Source organism: Chamaea fasciata, unplaced genomic scaffold, assembly GCF_029207755.1.
Source record: "Chamaea fasciata isolate MVZ Bird 193981 ecotype frontalis unplaced genomic scaffold, bChaFas1.0.hap1 SCAF_1, whole genome shotgun sequence".
In the NCBI taxonomy this organism is placed as follows: Eukaryota; Metazoa; Chordata; class Aves; order Passeriformes; family Sylviidae; genus Chamaea; species Chamaea fasciata.
In genome coordinates this window covers 113,548,981-113,569,406 of record NW_027094086.1, presented here as the reverse complement: position 1 = coordinate 113,569,406, position 20,426 = coordinate 113,548,981, and the positions used below count along the sequence as shown (strand labels likewise).

General features: G+C 42.9%; 1 protein-coding gene across 1 annotated transcript in view; it reads right to left on the bottom strand.

Moving 5' to 3' along the window:
- Nucleotides 1-18,638, bottom strand: part of SLC4A7 (solute carrier family 4 member 7) — a 161,226-nt gene extending 142,588 nt beyond the window's left edge. The window contains exon 1 of the mRNA XM_066194214.1: nucleotides 18,505-18,638. Within this exon, the coding sequence (XP_066050311.1) occupies nucleotides 18,505-18,627 (123 nt within the window). The 5' untranslated portion in view covers nucleotides 18,628-18,638. The remainder of the gene's footprint in view (nucleotides 1-18,504) is intronic.
- Between the last annotated feature and the right edge of the window lie 1,788 nt (nucleotides 18,639-20,426).

Genomic DNA, 20,426 nt, shown 5'->3' with positions numbered 1-20,426 from the left:
TGCCATGCTACTAGTAAGCAAACGGCAAATTGACTTCATTGACTTCAATGGGAGAACAATAGGTCCTCGAGGCAATGTGTTTTAAGTTACTGATATTCACAGGAATTTCCCTGCAAGCACAAATGTCATACAGTAACCACTGGGCAAGAATAAAACAGTGACATTATTACTAGTGCAGAATAATGGTTTGTGACCCTTGCACTGTGCCCTATAGTGCAAATATCACTACATTCATTAAGATATTTCTTTTCCTTGGTGTCTGAGGGTATGGATCACAGCAGGCAATATTTTTATTTCTACAATGACCTTTGCAAAGCTCACACAGCTAGATTATGTTATGGTAATGGTACAACCCAAAGGTCATGAAACATTATTCTGCCCTAGTAACTATTAGGGATGCGATGGGAGTTAGAAGAGGTATCTGTCCCTTGGGCCAGTTTTCCACCTCTGGAGACCTGGATTCAATACTGGCCACACCAGTGACACACTCGAGGCTAAGAGTCCCCACTAACATTTCACCAGTTAACTGAAGGCTATGCTTTCTGACTGGGTGAAGCTTGCTCTCTCTTTAGCTACTACTGAATCATCCAGATAATAATGTTAATTTCAAAGGGGAGTGAGAGCCAGTTTCTAAACACAGAGGAAAATGCTGCCACCCTCTAATGAGCAGACAACATGAAGGGACAAAATCAGCTTGAAGGTGAGGAGAAGTCATTATCCTGGATAACGCTGACAAAAAAGCTTCTAACTCAGCAGTGCACAGCTTGTTGGCAGCAGGCTACACTTGTGCTGTAATTGCCAAAACCTTAGATTATGATGACAACATATTGCGTTTTTCCATACTTTTCAAAATGGCACAAATCTAGGACAGTGGATGAAAAGCATAGCAAGAAAGAAAAAAAGTTTTAAGAGCATTTTGTGTGAATTTGTATAGCAGATCCAGAAAGTGAACAGCAACACTGGCTAATGGGTACAAATGCCTGCAAAATATGTGTATTTTCATCAAAATGTCATTTAGGGACATGAAAAGTGACAATGGGAAAAAAAAAAAGGTAAATTCCAAGGCTCAAAATCACATGGAAGCCAAAAAAAGCAGCAATGAGACACTAAGGAAGCAGAAGCTGCTGCATCCACTGATGAGTTCAAACTGTCCTGTTGATTCACACACCAGCAACACAAGGTGAAGTAGCTGCAGCAGAAAGAACAAGATTCCTAGGGATGACACACAAATTAGAAAACCATTCACCTCCTTTGTTTCAGAACACCCTGTTCTGGCACTGCCACAACATGTCACTTTGAAACCAAAATGGCATTGAGAGGAATTACACAAACATGGGCATGTGGTTAACCCTGCTGAGGCTTGTTGCTGTGATGTAACCACCTGATTTTTTCCCTCAGTGTTTTGCATGCCAGGATTATACAATTTTTTATTTTTTTTTTTTTACAATTTTTAGCCTCCAGGCCTTAATTATATTTGTGTTTTGCTGGTACAACAGCATTTTCTGCTGTATAACTGTAACAGAACACCACCATGTCATGTGTGTGCAACGGTAAGTGCATTGCACTTACTTCGTCCTCACACGAAGCTGATACTGAAAACACCTTAAATATTCCCACTGTGATAAAAACAGGGAAGAATTGCACTGAGAGAAATGAACCACTGGCAGTTTCACAACTGTTTTGGAAAACAAGAGGAACGCATTCAGGGACTAGATTTCTAACAAGGTTACCAGTAGGATTCCATCTAGTTTTTTTTTCATTTTGTTTTTTAAAAAACCCCCGAAACCAAACAGAAAAAGACTGACATAGTTTTCAAGGAAAATTACCACAGAAAAAGACTTTCTTTCTTTCTTGCTTGCTTGCCTGCTTGCTTTCTGACAAGGATTGGACATGCCTGGTGAATGTCACATCGGATTCTCTCAAGTGAGCAAACAGGTTCTGTGGCACAAACCTGCCCTCTGCTGGAAGTACAAGAAAATGGGAAATACAAAAGAGACTCTCAATGTATTTCCAAACGGAAGCTTTTTATATTTTTTGGTACACAAGCAGCATTTCTTCATATTACATGTTATCTTTCTTGGAGTGAAAATTAACTGATTTTTCAAATTCTGAATAATCCACTTTATTCAATGCTACAGAACAACACCTCATCTACCCAGAGAACCTTACTAATCCTGCAGAAACCTGAGTCTATGAAGGAAGGCAAATGCTGTTACAGTGGAGAGGAAGCACTAACATGATAACAACACGTATGTCTTCCTTTCCTCGTGAAATTCACGACTAAAAGGCACATTGCATCTCACCTCTGGGAATATTAAATCCTCTTCTAATATTGTCACTCTCTATAAACTGTGAAAATCACATCTGTCATTGCTGTCTTGTCCCATTCCTGTATATTGCCAATTATTTTTTTGCCTTAAAAACCGCCAAGAATCTGCTTCAACAGCTTGAGTGTATATTCTGTATTCCCATACACAAAGATCAATGCATATTAAATAGAATCTTAAGTCTCTTTGGCCTGATACAAACACATCACTTTTCATTTAAATAGAATAACCTTGTTAAAACTCAGTTCCCTTGCAAATAAAGGACCAGCCAGCCCAAATGAATGAGAATGACCAGACTTACCTCCCTGCAAAGCTGCAGGTGTAGAATGTACACCTGTAAATTATTGTAAATACATGGTTTGTAGGCACCATTCACTTATTGCAAAAGACAAGCCCTATCTCTTCCAGCAGCCACTCACTCAGCTGAAAGCTACCTTGTGCCTCACCCTTAAATCCTCCAGTTCATTACCCCTGGCTTTACAGCTTATCCAACCTGGGCACACTGCCAAAAGGAAACTATTAATGGCCAGAACTCAGAAAAACCACTTGGGCCAAGAGATGAACTTCAGGACCACTTACATTAGAGCCTCTGCTTTTTTTTGTGAACTTTTTGCCAGTAAATAACTGTGCACAGCTGCTCCTGCACAAACACAGGGTTACTTGAAAGATTGCAGCCACCATCCCTGCACATGTCCCAAGACCTGCAAAACTGTTCATCCATGTCTGAAGATGACATGGATTTCCTGTAGATGTGATCCCCCATCTTAGTACTCCAGTGGGGCAGGTGGGACTTGAAACATCAGTGGATCTAAGGTGATCAAACACACTTTTAGCCACTTCCACAGTTTCACCCTGTGCCTGTATTCAGATTCTGCAACTTTCTGGGGGCTGAAGCTCACCTCCCTGAGCAGTACCTACTGCTGTGCCATTATTCAGCCATGCGTTTACATCACCTGGCAGGAGTCTTCTTCACAGGCAAAGGTGTCCACTCACTCACTGCTAGGGCTGGGCTGCTCCGGAGCTGACTATGAGCTGTACTCACACAGACCTGCAAAGTGCTCAGAGAGACACCTTAGACCATGGCATCCCTGGCAGAGAAGTAAAAGTATGGAGTCATGGTATGGCTAGGACAACAGATTCTGCATGGTGTTTTATTCCTGTGTAGGACAGGAGCTCTGGGATTCCGCTGTGCTCCTTCCTGTTCCAGCTGTAGCCAGCATCCATCCTGAAGAACAAAATGGACAACCTAGCTGATCACTTGGTTTCTGTGAAAGGCAAAGGCTGCTGCACTTAACTGTGCTCTGATTTCAACCAGAAATCTACGGGTCCATGTAGGCACTGATGATCCTGATCTGAAAATCTGTCAGCAATACTAAAGTTGACCTGCCAAGTGGCAAATACCCAAGACATGCTGAAGTTTCTGGAAAACCCTTATAAGTAAGCTTGCAACCACCTTCTTGGAAGAAAAGACTGCAGCTGGAAATATGTGAAAATACCTTATTCACCTGCCAAAAAAAAAAAAAAAAAAAAAAAAGAAAAAAGAGAAAAAAGTATGTATTGCAGAGTCAAATCTCCTGGTTATACACTCTGCAGGAAGGCATTTCAGTCTAGATGCAGTATCCCAGGAGAATGAGAGATCAAGTCACCCCTTACACCTTTGCCCTGCACAAATAAGTCTGGTCTCTTCAGGACAGCCCTCAGCAGGCAGAGGTTTTGCCAGTATCTTGTGTCTATATAATCAGAGTACTTAAGGTGGAAAAACACAATCTAGTAAGTATGGAACATAACAAATACATTTTTACATTTCCATGTTGCTGAGCAGCACTGGCATTTAATTAATAAGATCCCAGGTTGAAGGTAATTTTGTGATATTTAGGATAATTATTAACTGAGTTAATGTCTTGCAATTGAGTAATAAACAAAGCCTATCTTTATTAAACCAAAGTGAATTAACTGGTTTTATGACTTATTCAGTTCCTTTCTGTGACAGGCTCCTAACCTACAAGAATTTTATGTAATTTTATGACATGGCATGTCCAGCCAAATCTCACATTACCCACCTTAAGGGCTGGTGGTGGTTTCTGCAGGCACAATCACAGTGCCCAGGTGTCTTGCTTTGGGAAGACAGGTATTTGCCAGGTAATAAAAAAAAAAACAAAGTGGAGTTTCTTTTGGAAAGGAGAGTGTAAACCTCTCCTACTTTTTTTTTTTTTTTTTTTTCAATTAAATATTTACAATTAGAGGCTCTTAGGCAAAGATTTGGGAAATAGGAAAGCAGTTCTTTACTAGTATGTATTACAAAGCAAACAAACCCACACACAAAAAAAAACCCCACAAACAATTACAGCATTAATAACAAACGAAAACAGTACTAAGAACCTTGAGGGCTTTGTTTCACAAAACCCAGGGCAGTTTGGTTTCGGTGTCCCTGCAGGATCCTCAGAGCACCAAGCTGGAACAGTGGAAAAGTCCCGGGCTGGTAGCTGGGATGGCAGAGTGCCCCGGCAGGCAGGGGCAGGATGTCCCAGCTGCGCAGGGGGTGCAGGGTCACGCTGTAGCAAGAGGAGCAGCACCAAAGAAGCCGAAGGCGAGGCAGAAAGCGGCCCAGCTCCCGCGGGTGGCAGAGAAAACTCAGGATTCAGGCCAAACCGGCGATAGTAGATTTCCCAGGACTGGATCCCTTTGGCCACAGTGAAACTCTTCCAGCTAGCAACAGCCGTTTTCTCTCTCCCCGAACGCCGAAAAAAGAAGAGCCCGCAGCTGCCTTAAGCTCTTTTACTTGCGTTATCTCCCCCTTCCAACTTTGTTCACCTCTTTGTTTCGGTTAAGTACTCTCAAGTATCCAACACTTGGTCTCCTTGGTAACTTATAGGGAAAAAATTCTTTAAAACAAGAAGGAGCAAACCTAACCCCCAACACCAGGGAAGGCAGACTGGAGAGCATGATGAGGCACACCAGTAGGATTGGAAGACAGGATGACAGCATTTTAGTAACTGAATTCTGCTCCCAGTTATTTTCATACAGCTGCTCTGGCACTCTACATCTATTTTCTAGCCAGGATAACATCCTTCCCCTCTTTCCCATTTCTCTGTTGCTTTTGGTGCAGCTCAGCTCTGTTTGCATTTCAACCAGTGCCAAGTCTTCCCCCCCCCCCCCCCCCCAGATTTGTGCAGTCCAATGGCATCCACAGAGGAACTAGGCTTGAATTTTTCATTTTTTAATGTTAATATTCTTGCTTCCACAGTTTAGCTCTTGGTACTACAATGATAATTTTCTTCCTCAACTGACACTTCACTCCATACAGTTTTGTCATGAATTATACCCCCAGAAGGGTAGCTACATTTTTAGAATGATCAAAAGGCATTTTATCAAATGAGTGGGACACATCCCTAAATTTTCTGTGTCACAGTTGAGCTTATTTGCATAGGCAGGTATTTTTCTTGCCTTGTAATCTTGAAACACTGTGGTCACAGCAAATTTTTGCTTTGCCATTTTCAAATGATAATGTGTCAAAACCCTCCTGGGTCTGTCCTGCTCATTTAGTTCTGATCACTGTGCCCTTTCTTCCCTTGAAGTTTTCTTCTTTTTTCCAATTAAAAAAAATGCTAATTCAATCTCTCTAATTTCAGAAGCAGATGAAGTGCAGCTGACAAGTTTGAGGCAGAGAAAGGAGGAAACCAGGTTTGGTCACTTGTTTTTTATTATAAAGTTCAAGTTCCACAGCACTTCAAAGGACCAGCCTATGAATGTGGAGACAGCATCTGGCATATCTGGGAGCTCCTCTCCCTAACAGGTCCTGTGGGCATCACCTCAGCAGAAACAGTAAATGTTCATTTTCCACCTGGTGCCAGAATACAAAGCCCATTTTAAGCTGTAAAAGCCCAAGGGCTGTCCCTATTATTCGCTTTGTACCACATGAGCAATTAAATGGCTGGTCAAAACACAGCTGCAAAAGGTCACAGCCAGAAGAGGATTTTGTGCTCAGTTTTCTTTCCTTCTCCGGCAGCCAGGAGTTGTGGAGAGACCTCTGGAATCAGGAGCTGCTCACCAGCGCTCTCTCGCACAAGAGGGCACTGTAGGCACACACATCAGGGCACGGGTCCTCAGCCCAGCGCCTTGTTCATCTGAGCAGAACCAGGCTTTAATCCACTCTTCCCTGAGAGGGAAGGAGAGCCTCCGTCTTCTCTCACCCAGGCTGGCAGCGGCCACAGCGCTGCGTGCTCAGGTGCTGCACTGGTACACCTTGCACGGACAGGTACAGTGTAAAATATATCCTGCAGAGTTTATCTCAGTTCCAAGTTTGAATAAAACTTTACAGTTATGGTTTACCTACATCCCCAGGGACTTGAAGTCAGGGAAAATATCAAAAGCTTCTTTAAAAAGAATTATAAATCCCAGTTTATGTTTTTGGAGAAAACAATCTTCTGTGCTTGTTATAATGTGAATATTTAGATTATACTGGCAAACAGGAACCTAGACATTCATTCACGGGACAACCTGAAAAGAGCTCTGGCAGATTCAGGTGGGGGGTAATAAAAACTTATTTGTGTGTCTGCCCATTTGTAAATCCTCAGGCTTATTTATGTTTCCAAATAAATGTTCTGTCTTCAGGATTAGAGCATTCAGCGTTTCCACTAATTCAGATACAAGTAATAAGCATGATATACCCCAAAATACCAGCCTACCACTAACACAAGATACCGGTCAGAGCTAGGAAATTTTAGGCGTCCCACTTAATATATTCAGCAACATTTATAATTATGAATAATAGCAAAAAGGTGAAATACTTATGTCCTATCCCAGTTCCTCTAACTTCCCAATGTTTGTAGACCTAGATACAAAGTAAGAGAAGTCTGTCACAAGGAATTGTATTTATGTTCTGATTTGACTCAAGTACTGGGGGGAAATGTAGGCTATTTAGAAGAAAAGAAAAGAAAAAAAAAAGAAAAAAAAAAGATGTTTAGGATGAGAAAATTTGGAAGGTTAAAATAGTATCTAAAATCAACAACAAAGGGGGCCATTCCTGGTAAATCAAAGAGAGCATAAGAAAATCCCACTTGCACTTTTAGACTGCTTTTCATTTGGCACTGATGATTAACAGAAGTGGTTTGAAAGGAATAAATCTCAGCAACATAGGTTGAGATTTCCAGGGGTGAAATCTGCAACCAAATTATTGCAATGTAAAGCTGCAGAATTTAAGGGGTTCCTATGGGGAATCAGGATTAAACCACATCAAGGAAGTGTTAAGCATGATAACCCAGAAAGAGCTCAGGAAATCCTTAAAGCTGGTGGCTGGAAGCTCTCAGGAGAGCTATCAATCCATAATGTGTCTCACTCTTACACTGTATTAGCTGCTCTAGGGACAATGTGCTGCTCAAGGCAGACTCTTGGCCTAATGTCACATAACCTCCATGTTCCTGTGCCCACCTTGGCACACAACAACCCCTAACCACATCCTGAGAGATGACCCAGCAAACCACATCAGGCCTTCAGCCTAGGGCACTACACCTTCATCTAAACACTAACCTTCAAAGCACAAAATTTCCAAGTATTTTCCTGCTCTTAACACCTTTCTTTTACCTCCTTTTCTTTCTCTGCCCCACCTTTTCCAACCCTACTTTACTGAAAAAGACCCACAGCTCACCAGCCTGTCCTAGATAAGGCTTCTTTATGCTGTCTTGTCCTAACAGACTCAGATTTAAAAGGCAGCTAAAAACCTATGAATTCAGCAGTTGATACCAATTAAAATTTGTCAGGTCTCAGAACATCTAATAAATTCATCTGCTGAATTTATTAGCAAGATAATTAGAAAGCCACCTAGTTTTACAAGTCATAGCCTCTCTCCTTCCTGTTCTTCTTTGCTTCTACACTTTTGTCTTCTGCTGTTGTGAAACAGAGCCGGACAACAAAAAGTACAGCGAAAGCTCAGCATGCTTCACCTAATAACAAGACACATGATACCATCTTTATGTAAAAGATAAAATTTTTTGTTGGTTTTTAATATATAAACAAACAAAAAACCTTGACTACGAAACTGTCTTTGAAATAGATTTGCAGATATTTTTAGTCCAAATCCTCTCTGTAGCTAATAAAAGGGAAGTAGGGGATATGGTACAAACTTTCTTGATACTACATTTATCTCCTCCATATCTTCAGAAGATTCAAAGTGTTTATTGTTTGCCACAGTATTTCAGAGACCAGCATCTCTGTTCCCAAAATGTCAGATAATGGTTCCTTCTATATGGTGACAGTGCCACATAAATATCATGAGCTCTCAGAGCCCTTTATTCCAACTAAAAAAATAAATAAAAAAAAAAAAACAAACCACAAACAACACAGCAAATGACACGAAGTCAGATGAGATTTTTTTTTTATTTCTTAGCAAAGGCACAGCTGAAACATGTATCTGGTTATCCACCCCTAGATTTCCTAGAATTTATCTCTCATCTTTCTTGTGCCCAGACACAGCCATAAATTTCTCCTACTTCACAAAGATCACCTTCTGTGAATGGAGAAGTGTTTTGCTCCACTCAGTGCTAGCATTAAAGAAGACTTACCTATCTGTGAACTACTGCAAAGAGTACATGTAAGGTTTGAAAAGCTGTTTGTGTATAGCCAGTTCTAACATTTGCTATTTACAAAGACAAAACAACTATAGTAAATTAATTCTACCAAGATCCTTTGCACTAACCACAGGAGCACTACAGGTGCATTTGTAAAGCCAAAGGGCATAGCACTAAAACAGAATAATCCCTTGTGACATACAAAAGCAGTGTCTGATTTGCTTCTGTCATCCAAAGACATTTGCTTGTAGCCCTGTGCTACCTAAATCCAAGGTGTTAATGTACTAGCCTGACTTCAGAAATCTCAGGAGTTGCTCACCCCAGGCAAAAGATATGCATCTTTTTGGGGGGCCTACTATGCAATGTAACACATGAAAACTCTAAGAGGAATAAGGCAGCACCTTACATAATATCTAAAGGAACAGATTTCTTTTTTCTCTCCTTTTCTAGGCTATTTTTTCTCTTATTAGATTTGTAGGAAAAATAATCCTGTTGTTCTTCCACCATCCCCCACACCTAAAGAAAACCTGCCAGAACAAAAATCCCAAATCCCCTCAAACCAACAACTCTCAGAGCCAATGCAGCACTGGACCATACCTCTCTGTTCAGATCCATTTTAAAGAGCTACAGTTTTGTGTTCCTAACCTAGGGCCAAATTCAGCAAGCTCTACTCATATTAACTTCAGTAGTGATGCACGCATAAATAGCATTCAGTGAGACTTCTTCTACTGGTAAGGACTATTTAGCAATGTGCAGACTGCCATATCTAGGCCTTTGAGACTCTGTCTCTCTTAGCTCGTCTGAAGGTACCCTATCTTTGGAAAGTCTCTGATTCCAGGCAACAATTCCAGAAACATTCCTACTTCTCTGGGAAAAGCATTCCTACTTGCATCCTACCTGATCTTTCCCCCCTTTGCATGTTTAGGAGCATTCTAGATGGTCCATAACCATAAAAACACTCCCCGTTTGCTGTGACAAGTGTTACACTTGCAATCAGAAATGCCGGAGAGTTGCAAGCCCAGAAAACGGGTCTGGAAACATTGTGTGAGTTCCTGCATGGAAGCTGGAAACAGAGACTATTATGTTGATGGAAGTCAGGGGTATCCCTCAAGGCTGACACCTGGAACCTTCCTCCACTCTGGGGAGGCCTTCCTCCTAGGGCTGTCCTGTCTTAACTGACACAGTAATTTTTACAATTTAGGGACAGCTCCACAATTCAGAGATTGCTAACAACTCATTCAGAGCAGAACTTGAAAGAAACCAAGTTAGAAAACCTTCAGCAGTGAGAAACACCGTGCACAGATGCAGAGGCTCCTGGTGGGTCTGGAAGTGTCCAGCTCAAGTGCTGAAAGGAAGTCAGCTTCAGAGCAAACATGCACAAACGGGATAATTGGGACTAAGACCCTGCACTAGCAAAGAGAAGCCATATGCAACTCCTTTCCTCTTCTTCCTGATGTTACACTGTGCTGGGCTTCATGCTGCAGTACTGGACTTCATTTTGTGGAAATAAGCAAGAAGCTCCAATTTGGCATTTAAAAGCCACAGCTCAAGGGCCTGTCCCTGGGAGGTGCTGACCTTTTGATTTTTGCTGCAGTCAGTTCTTTTTTTCAATGCCCAGCACCTTACACGCTCTGCAGACCCGCACTCTTCCTTACAGATATATGTCCAACTTTTCAACAGGAGCTCAGGCAGGGAAGATACCTGACTTACTCAGAAACAACTCTGAGAAAAGCATGAACCAGCTTCAGAGTTCAGCAGCTCAATGATTTTTTGTGATCCACAGAAGAAAGCAACAGACACTCAGGACTGCACAAGAAACAAGTAGGGAATTTCTCATTTGAAATGGAAGTGGTCAAAAGTGTCAGAATATTACATGGAAAGCAGACACAGGAACCAATGAGCCAGCCCCTACTGATTCATTTCAGTGAAAGTTTTGCTCTCATATAATGCTGCTCTAAATAAACAGCAGTGACTCCAAGATAGTATTTGCTCATGAGTGTCGTCACAAAGCTGAATATGCTTTTACAGTTGTAGGCTGAGGACATAAAGTGAAACTCTGCCTCAAAAAATCTACAGCAGTACAAAACATTCCAAGTTATTTGATCTGAAGCATTTCAGACACTTTTGGAAAAAATTCTGAGTGAAAACCTTCTGTTTAAATTCAGCCTGTCTAATCCCACAAGAAAGGCTATTGTATTCCACCATGGTAGCAGAATGTTTCTGTTTAAAAGACAGCAGAACTCCTGCCTTATTCATTACATTACATGGAATTTTGGAGCAACTGCTGCAGCAGGCTACTGCATAGAAATTTCAGTGGTATTTTCAGTACAGGTAATACTATAAAAACACTTATTTACCTGACAGATCGGCACCTCTCATTAGAATTCTGACTCTTTTCAGCGATTTAAAGCATTGGTTTGAGAAGAGATTTTCTTGATATGACTTTCTGATACTATATCATAACACAGCTGATGGTGAGGGTGTAATAATTTATGGTATTTTATGAGTTTTCCACCCAGTTGCAAAATAGAAACTGAAGGTGCATTTTGCTTATTATTAATAATAGTAGTATTCAAAATTCATACTGCATCAAACACACTTGTGACAGTGATAATTCTGTGACTGAGGATTAAGCATGACCTCCTGGCAGTTACCAACACTTCTCCTTTAAAACTGAATATAGACATAATTCCATAAAAATATAAACATAATTCCATAAAATGGTAACTCCGGTTGTAGGGCACTTGACACCAGATTTAAAAAGGTGAGAGAATCACATGACATAAATCACTAGGTTTCCATGAAATAATTTTTCTTGATGAAAACTCTTCAGCCAAGTCTTGAAAGGCACATAAGAATCCTGGAGGGTGGTTGGAAAAAGCCTCTGAGATCATGAGTCCAAGCCACTAACCATGCACCACTGTCATGTCCACCACTAAATAATATCGCCAAGTATCATGTCTACGCATTTGCTGAACACCTCCAGGGATAGGGATTCCACCATTTTCCCTGGGCAGCCTGTTCCAAAGCTTGAGCACTCAGCAAAGATATTTTTCCTAGTATCTAATTTAAACTTCCCCTGGTGCAACTTGAAGCAGTTTCCTCTTGTCCTATTGCCCATTATGTGGGACAAGAGATTGACCCCCACCTGGCTACTATCTCCTTTCAGGTAGTTGTAGAGAACAATAAGGTTCCCTGAGCCGCCTTTTCTCGAGGCTAAACAGCCCCACCTCCCTCATTTGCCCCTCTTAAGACTTGTGCTCCAGGCGCATCACCAGCTTTGTTGTCCTTTTTTGGACACGCTCCAGCTCAATTCTTTCGGCAGGCTTTGTTTGATAGTTATCACATCTTCACCCTGGCTCTCCAGCTGACCTTCCTCCGTCATCTCAGATCTTCATTCTGTACCTTCCTCTTCTCTGCTCCCGATGCTCAACAGGGCATGCCTGGCATGCCCTTCCATGCTGATCCAGGCCTCCAAGTGTTCTCTTTCCCTTGTACACCCACTAGAGTCAGGCCTTCCTTTTTCTGCTACTGAACCACCCCATCAGCTTCCAACCTGATCCAAGCTCTATCCTTGTGCAGGCTGCTGCTGAGCAGGCACAACTGGGCCCCCACACCAGCCAGCAGAAGCACCCTAACACCAGCACACCAATCTGGAGAGCATCCATGTGAGACCCTACTGCCAGGCCCTGGGGGGGCTTATTCCATCTACCAGTGCCTCCAAGGAAGCAAGCTTCCCACCACGGGAACTCGAGGTGATGCAGTGCCACGGCTTGACCTCAGGCAGGCTTCCCTGAAGGCTCAGAGCAGTAACAAGCTCAAGGGCTGCTGGAGCATCCAGCTCCTACACTGCAACCAAACTAGTGCAAATGAGAAACTGAAATGCCTGTAGCACTCCCGTTTACTTGATGAAAGAGACAAGAACAAGGCACTGCTGAAAGAGGGGTGGGCACTCAGGGAGAGACAGGAGTGAGAAAAAGGCATCTCTAAAAAGCAGCACTGACCCCTGAGGATCTGAAATCTCAGGGTCTGTGGTAAAAAATCACAGAGGAACCCAAAGAAAGCACCTGCAGTCTGAAAACATATGTAAAAAGGAGATAGCTTGGTGGTATCTCAGAGAGATTATAGGATCACAGTGGGATAGCTCACATGGCTGGATTGTTGCTAAGGATGAATACAAGCTCTTAAAAAAAACACGCTGGGAAGGTGAAGAATACGGATGATTTATAGTCCATGCAAAGGGCTGGCTGCAAGACACACTTCTTTGCTTTGAACAAGTGACAAGTGAATGCAGACATGGGTGAGGATCAGAGAACAGTCCAACACTCATGACTTTGTATTAGGCCTCCTACAGACCTCCTGATTCAGAGGGGATGGGGACGTAGGAGAAGCCTTTGCTTGAAATCTGAATGGAGCTCCATGAGCTGGTACTCCAGAGCCCTGGTCCCCACTAGTACTCAGGGTGAGAACCACCCTGATATCAGCAGACAGGGTAATGCATCTGGGCAGAGACAATCCACATCTCCAGTCTGTGCTGATGGTAATTGCTTTGTGCATGTGACTGATGAGTCTTCTGGACTTCTCACAATGGGATGGAAAGGGCAGCTGCAAGATTGTGATTAAAGCTCTGAGAAGTGAGAAGGACACATAATACTGACAAAGACACACAAACTGACACTTCAGAGCAGAATTCAGCTTAGTTCAGAGTTGTTCTTGGTTAGGATCCCATGGAAGACTGCTGAAGAAGGGAAAGGAAAGCCTGTGAGAGGCTGGTCTTCAAGAACAACCACCACAGAGCATGAGACAGCCCATTGCTGCATGCAGGAAGTCAAGCAGGCATGCTGGAAGGCCAACAGGGATGAAGAGAGCACCTTATTCCTGAGTTCCAACACAGGAATCAAGTATGTGTGTCATTCCTGAATCAACAATTCTGCAAGACCAAGTCAAGAATCAAGGATCTTTACTGCTTTTTAGTTTTTTAAGACTGAAGAATTACAGCCCCATGTTCCTGAATGCATACATCATCTTTTTGAAATGAGACAAAGATTTGTGTAAGCCACTTATACTAGCTGTGCCTGGGCAATGGCCACCACACAATTCTGCACTTGTCTCTTTCTCTCCTTAGTAACTGTTAGCTGGAATTCCCAAGTGTCCTGTGAGATGACAGCAATCATGATGTTGCCTGTGCAGCACAGTATAGACCATGTCTTAATCAGCCAGTCCACAATAATGAACTTCTAGTTTTTCAAACTAGCACAGCCTGCTACTCACACATTGGGTTTTAGCTTTCTCCAGTTGCAGCTTCCTCACAAACATGAAGGAAACCTTTTCCACTTCCAGAGCCTCATGCAAAAGATGTTAACTCAATGTATATCTCCTTGTTCAGAAAATAGCCCCAGGAAACCTATCCCAACAGGGATGTCATTAATTGCAGTTAAATTTGGGTGATATTTCAGGGTCACCAGCCTGCACAAGAAAAGTCATACACTCAAGCAGTATCTCCATTACTGTGTCCCCTGTCATCTCTTCCCATCTGATCTCCATATTTCCTACAGCCATGGGTCAGTGAGTGATTTTGCAATTCTTTCCCAGGGACCCTGGCCTGTCTGGACACTCAAAAGGAACAGAAAGGCATGAAACATTTATCCCAGTAGCCTGGGAAAACACCATTTAATCTGAAGGAGGGAATTTTGTCTTCTCGAATGACAAATCTGCAATTTCATGATTCACAGTATCACAAAATAAGTCACCATAAGGCTACACGAAAACCAGATCCTGCCCTCTCCTCTGCACTGCCTTTGCTCTTGTTGGGCCTTAGTTGAGCCGACCCAACTCCAGAACCCAACAGAATGCTTTTGTCCTTTTCTCTTGGATGTGTTTTCTGCCAAGTCTGTGAAATGAACAGACTCACAAAAAAATGGGATGAGCTCCACATCTGGCGCAATGTAAGAAGTGGACCTGCATGCCAAGCCTAAAAAGGAAAACGATAGAGAGGTCCATATCTCACAATAAGTGGAACCATAAATGAGCTCAATTTCCCTCCCACAGATCCACTCTGCCTCTTCACTAAAGACATACCATAAGACAGCTTTTGTCATGATAGAGGACATTGAAAGACAAAGGATAGTTAAACTACTTGTGGTCCATCAGGACTTTTTCTAGGTGTGGTTATGGTCAATCTTTAAACTTTTCTATAGAGTGTTTTTCGCTCTATATGTCAGCGATCTTTAAACACGATGGGCAGCCATTAGCACCTCTCAGCAGAACAATATGAAATATCAGCGTGGAGAATGACGCAGATCAAGCGTGATGGATGCAAATAGTTTCATGCTGCTTTTGCTCTCCCAGTAACTCATGGTTTGGAGAACACCCTAACAAGAAAATGAATCAGTGCTATTGGATTTTTTTTTTTTTTTAAATCTCCAGTCCTAGAGTAGGCTTGCTTTTTTTTTTTTTTCCTTCAGTCCCACGGCAGGTTGAGAAAACATAAACATTAGAAGGGCATTGTGTCTCATTTTGTATCCTTCATGCTTCTCTACAGAGATTAAATACAAGTCAGAGCAGAGGGAGACACCTTAACCACTTAGCAAAAACACCCACAATCCAGACTAGCAGATGTCAGTCATCGCCCCAGAGTTCAGAACAATCCTAACAGTGGTTGTGGGATATATTTTTCTAAGTCTGTGGTGAAATGCTACACTATTTTTTGTTTGTTCATTTCTTGTGAAGTGCACTAGAAACAAACACACCCCTTCTTCCAAGCCAAATGTGAAATAGAAAGCAGCCTGCCATAAAGCATCCTTCCTGCAGCTCCAGGACACACTGCCCTGAATATTTCATCCCATTTCCAGGGGAATGAATGGCACCTCCTCTAAGGTTTCTCTGTCAGTGGGAATGCCAGAAACAAGAAACCCACATGTTAATCACAGTTTTTGGGAGCAGAAACCACATTCTGGCTATTACACGCGTTCCACTATACTATGCAACAATTAAGCTTTTTGTTAGCAAAAACAGGGAGCCCATGTTTGCTGATGCCTATGGGAATGGCTTTCTCTTCCCATGGTTGGAAAAAAGAAATTGCTAGAAAGACCTAACCACACCAAGGAACCACAAAGTAAATGGTGGAACAAGTGAATGCCCACAGACAGCTTTTTTGGGGTATGAGGTGTGCTCTAAACCTACATTTCACCATATGCCCACAGAGACCTAAGTGCTGTGATTGTACCACTGTGGCATCTCCACCCTACCCGAAAGTCCTCTCACCATCTTTCACACAAGAGTGTTTATACCAGCCTGCTTAAATGCTTTTGAAGTTCAGTACCTAAACTGGTCAGGTCACCATCCATTCACTGTCATGCAGTAATTCTGTGGTGAGGGGTGGTATGGAAGGGAGAAAAAAAAAAACCCAATCACAAGTGCTGCTGCTTAAACTGCTGGAAGCAGTCACCAGCACCCCTGGCAGGAATATACAGGTTTTGTTTCTTACATTCTGCTCCATTTCCTCTTTCTGCTCAGTGTCAGCATGAGCATTTCTGCTGCTGCACGGTGAACTGAAGTAGAGAATTGATGTGACTGAAAAATAACCCCATTGTTCTCTACCCTATCCTAACAGCAGACATTTCCAGAGTTCTGTTATGCACATGTAATTTAGGCAGATGAAATAGAGAAATACATTGCACATTTGAAACAGAGATGTACAATGCAGATTTATCTGCTATTCAGGATCATTACTGGTACAAACTTTAGGAACTTAATTTTTCCTCTGAGTAAAAGTAAGACCACTCAAATGTCACAGATTTTGCCAAAATTTTTCTTCTGGATCAAAGATATTTCCCCTCAAAACAAGAAATTTGCCTGGAAGTTCCTCTCAAATAATGCTGCAAAGGCACTGCAGAACAAATGCAGCAGAGCTGAATCCTGCCTTCACTGAAAGAAGTAAAAGAAGAGTTGGGTTAACCATAATCTTGCAATATACAACACAAAGTTAATGGAAAATAAGCTAATCAAGGTATCAGAGCACATCAGGCTACACAGGTGAGGCTTTGTCTGTGCTATCTGGAGTAAGAGATAGGATAAAATTTACATGCTATTGGGAATAGCTCCTGAAAAGTCATCTTTGCATTGACATATCCTCTGCAGTGTCAATTTAACAGGTCTGCTTGCTCAAATCGTACCCTCATCAGGGCAGGAATATCATGTTATAATGTTTCTACTTGGCACAGGAAGTGAGGAGAGGAAAGCAATAATATTTCTGTTATTGAGAACTTATCACTAAAAACAAGCACACTTTAATAATATATTACCAAACTATTTTGTTTCCTAACAAGGGTTGTTTTCTTCCTCAAAGGAAGTCTGCAACTATGCCAAGCAATTTACAAAAACTGCATTGCTTTGTAGACAAATGGAATTGTAACTACTCTGTGAAAGTTAATGATCAGTGCCCTAACCACACCACAGAAACCTAACCCTGGCTCCACGACAACCAGGGATCATAACAGAACAGAACCCTTTGCCCTACTACTGTGTACTGCCATATAAAATCACAGTACAGAGGAACCTTAGCATGAAGTTTCATTCTCAAACCTGCCAAAATGATACTACTGTATGGGGTACATACTTTAGCAGTGCCTGCTTCATCCACAAGAGGCCTTCTATAAACCAGTAAAACTGCAGAGCTCATATTTCAGCAGAAGAGAATATGGACTTACATGGAGCTCCTAATGCAGATTTGTTAATGGATGTCCCACTCCACACATCCTTTTCTCACAACATCACACCCTACAGAAAGAGAACTGATCTGGTGGGGGTTGTTTTTTTTGTTTTTTTTTTGTTTTTTGTTTTTTTTTTGTTTTTTTGTTTTTTGTTTTTTTTTTTTTTGTTTGTTTGTTTGGTTTTTTGGGGTTTTTTTTGTTGTTGTTTTTGTTTGTTTGTTTTTTGTGGGGGTGGGATGTCTTTCATTCTGTGGAGAGCACTCCAGGAAGAAGGAAATCACTTTGCTTTTTAGCTGAGCTTGATGATAAAAGATAAGTGACTTTGGAAATACCTGGTCAGATTTGGGTCTCAGACAATCCAAGAAGCCTGATAGTGAGAGGATGAAGAATACAGTCTGCTTTTCAAGCTATAGAGATCATTATATGAATTAAGGCATTCATTCCTTTAATTCATTTTAGTGGTAAAAGCCAAAAAGTGGTACGTGCTAGGAAAACACACCTGCTCAGTGCCTTCCTCAAAAGCAAGATGGATGAAGAGCAGTCATCTGCGGTTTAGTGCTGTTACGGAGCCACATCATCTGAAGCCCTGTCCCATCCACCTTCCCAGATCATCTTTTGAGTGGCACTGGTCAAAACAAGTTGGAAATGAACCCCTTTCCTAATAAACATCAGCAAGAAAACAGTTCCCTGCTGCAGAAAACTAAATAGCACACAACAGACAGAAAAATAGGTTTTGCTCTGCAGTCCAGAACTGAGCTAACAGTCAAAAGCCAGGGTAGGAGACGGACCCTTCCTCCAGAAACAGAGACTTCCTGCACCTGAGTAACATCACTCACAAGTGGAAATCCTCTGTGGGCAGGTAGTTTCCCCTGTGACTAAAGTTAGGCCTTTATTTTTACTCACCAGGATGAGAACTGCAGATTTACCCCCTTTCCATCCAGCATTCTCTATGTCCTTGCATTCTTTCAGGGCAGGCAAACCACCCAGCACTCCATCTCTCCTGTATTTCCCCTTCCTCTCTTGCATTTTATCTGACTCTGAAATGAAAATGGGGGAGAGGGCGGTAGGTTAGAGGAAAGCCTGCAGAGGATTCCTCCTGCCCAGATTAGGATTTAATTGTATTCCTAGTGAGTCCCTTCTGGTTGCGCTCGGTCTTTCAGATGAATGTTTCATCAATATGATTAGGATCACATCCCTCAGTCTCCTCTATTTACACAATCGGTTGTGACAGCTCAGAGTATAGTACTCCCTAAAGGAAATATTAGATACCACCCTATCTTTTTATTCAAATCATATTTTGCACTCCACACTTTCAGGCTAATGTCATTCTTCCCTGGATTACATATCTGTGATACCCAAGAAGCACTAAAATCCTTCCAATAAGGATTAGATTAATATTTATATCAGCCATACTGATATTATTATGAACACGGCTATGAAGACTTGGGGAAAAGGATGAGTGGACTACAGAGCTCAGGGGGCTGGGGAATTGGGCTTGACTGTATTAAAAAATGTAGGGCAGTAACAAAATAATAATAATAATAATAATAATAATAATAATAATGATGATGATGATGATGATGATGATGATGATGATGATGATGATGATGATGATGATGATGATGATGATGATGATGATGATGTAATGAAAGTCACAATTTCATGGGGTGGACGGGCATGAGGAAGTACCGGTGGGCCCCGTCTCCCTCGTCTCATTCCCCCACCTCCACTTTCTACCCCATAGCTGTCCACCGCCGGCTGCCCCGGCACGGCTGGCCGATATTCCCGTTGGGAAGGGGAATTTCTGAAGTGTAACGGTACCGCAGGAGCCATCGGGGGCCTATTCCCACTTCGGCGGCCGCCGCCTCAGAAGCGACCCTAAGCGGGGTCTGTCAGAATAATCTTTCCCAGGAAGGTCCCCTCCATTAGCGCCGCGCTCCCCTCAGAGAGGAGGAGGTGGGAGCAAGCGAGCAGGTGTTAAAAAGGCGGCGTTGAGGAAGGTGGGAGCGGAAATTCAGACCGAAAGTAAAACTCCATCCCATTACTCGAAGAGAAAACGCACCGAAAAATATCTGCTCCTTCCTCCCCGGCGCGCTGAGGTGGCCGCCGTGAGGAGGAAGGAGTCCTTTCTCCAGAGAGGGTCGAGGCAGTGCCGTCGGAAGAAAGAGTTTCGGGGTCGTTTCGTTTTTCCCCCCGGGTGTGAAGCGGAGGCGATGCGGTTTGGGGCGAGCAGCGACGGATGGAGTTTCGTTGGAAAAAAAATTACCAGAGAGTTGTTCTCGACGTGCCAGGTCTGCCTTAACGAAAACAACACCAAAGCTCAGAATCTTCGGCGAGGAACGGCCTCGATACAGTGGACGAACCCGTCTCCGCTGCCTCTATTGCCCCGCCGGGGACTTATGCTATTTAGAAATCAGGGCTACGCACCCAGAGCACCGAACCACTCCCTCGGATCAAGTTGAGGGAATATCCCAGGGAACTGCTAACTCGCTGGGAAAGGCCCCACGGTGCGTATCCCGGCTTCACGGGGCCCGCGGGGGAAAGGAGCAGAGCCTTTGCCCCGCCGGCCGCCGCGGAGATTCGGATTCTCCCTGACCCAGAACGAAGTTTTCCCTCTTCATCGGGCAGGGCTCGCACTCCACCTCCCGCCGCACACCGCCGCAGTGGTGTAAACAACTATAATTTATTTCTTTATTTCGCTCTCGACCCGCCGTGCCCGTCCAGCTCGCGTTTCTAACTCGCAGTTTTCTTGCGAGAGCGTCGGAAGTGGCGAGGACGGGGCGCGTTCCCTCCCAGCGCTGGCTGCCAGGCCGAGGTGGTGCCGC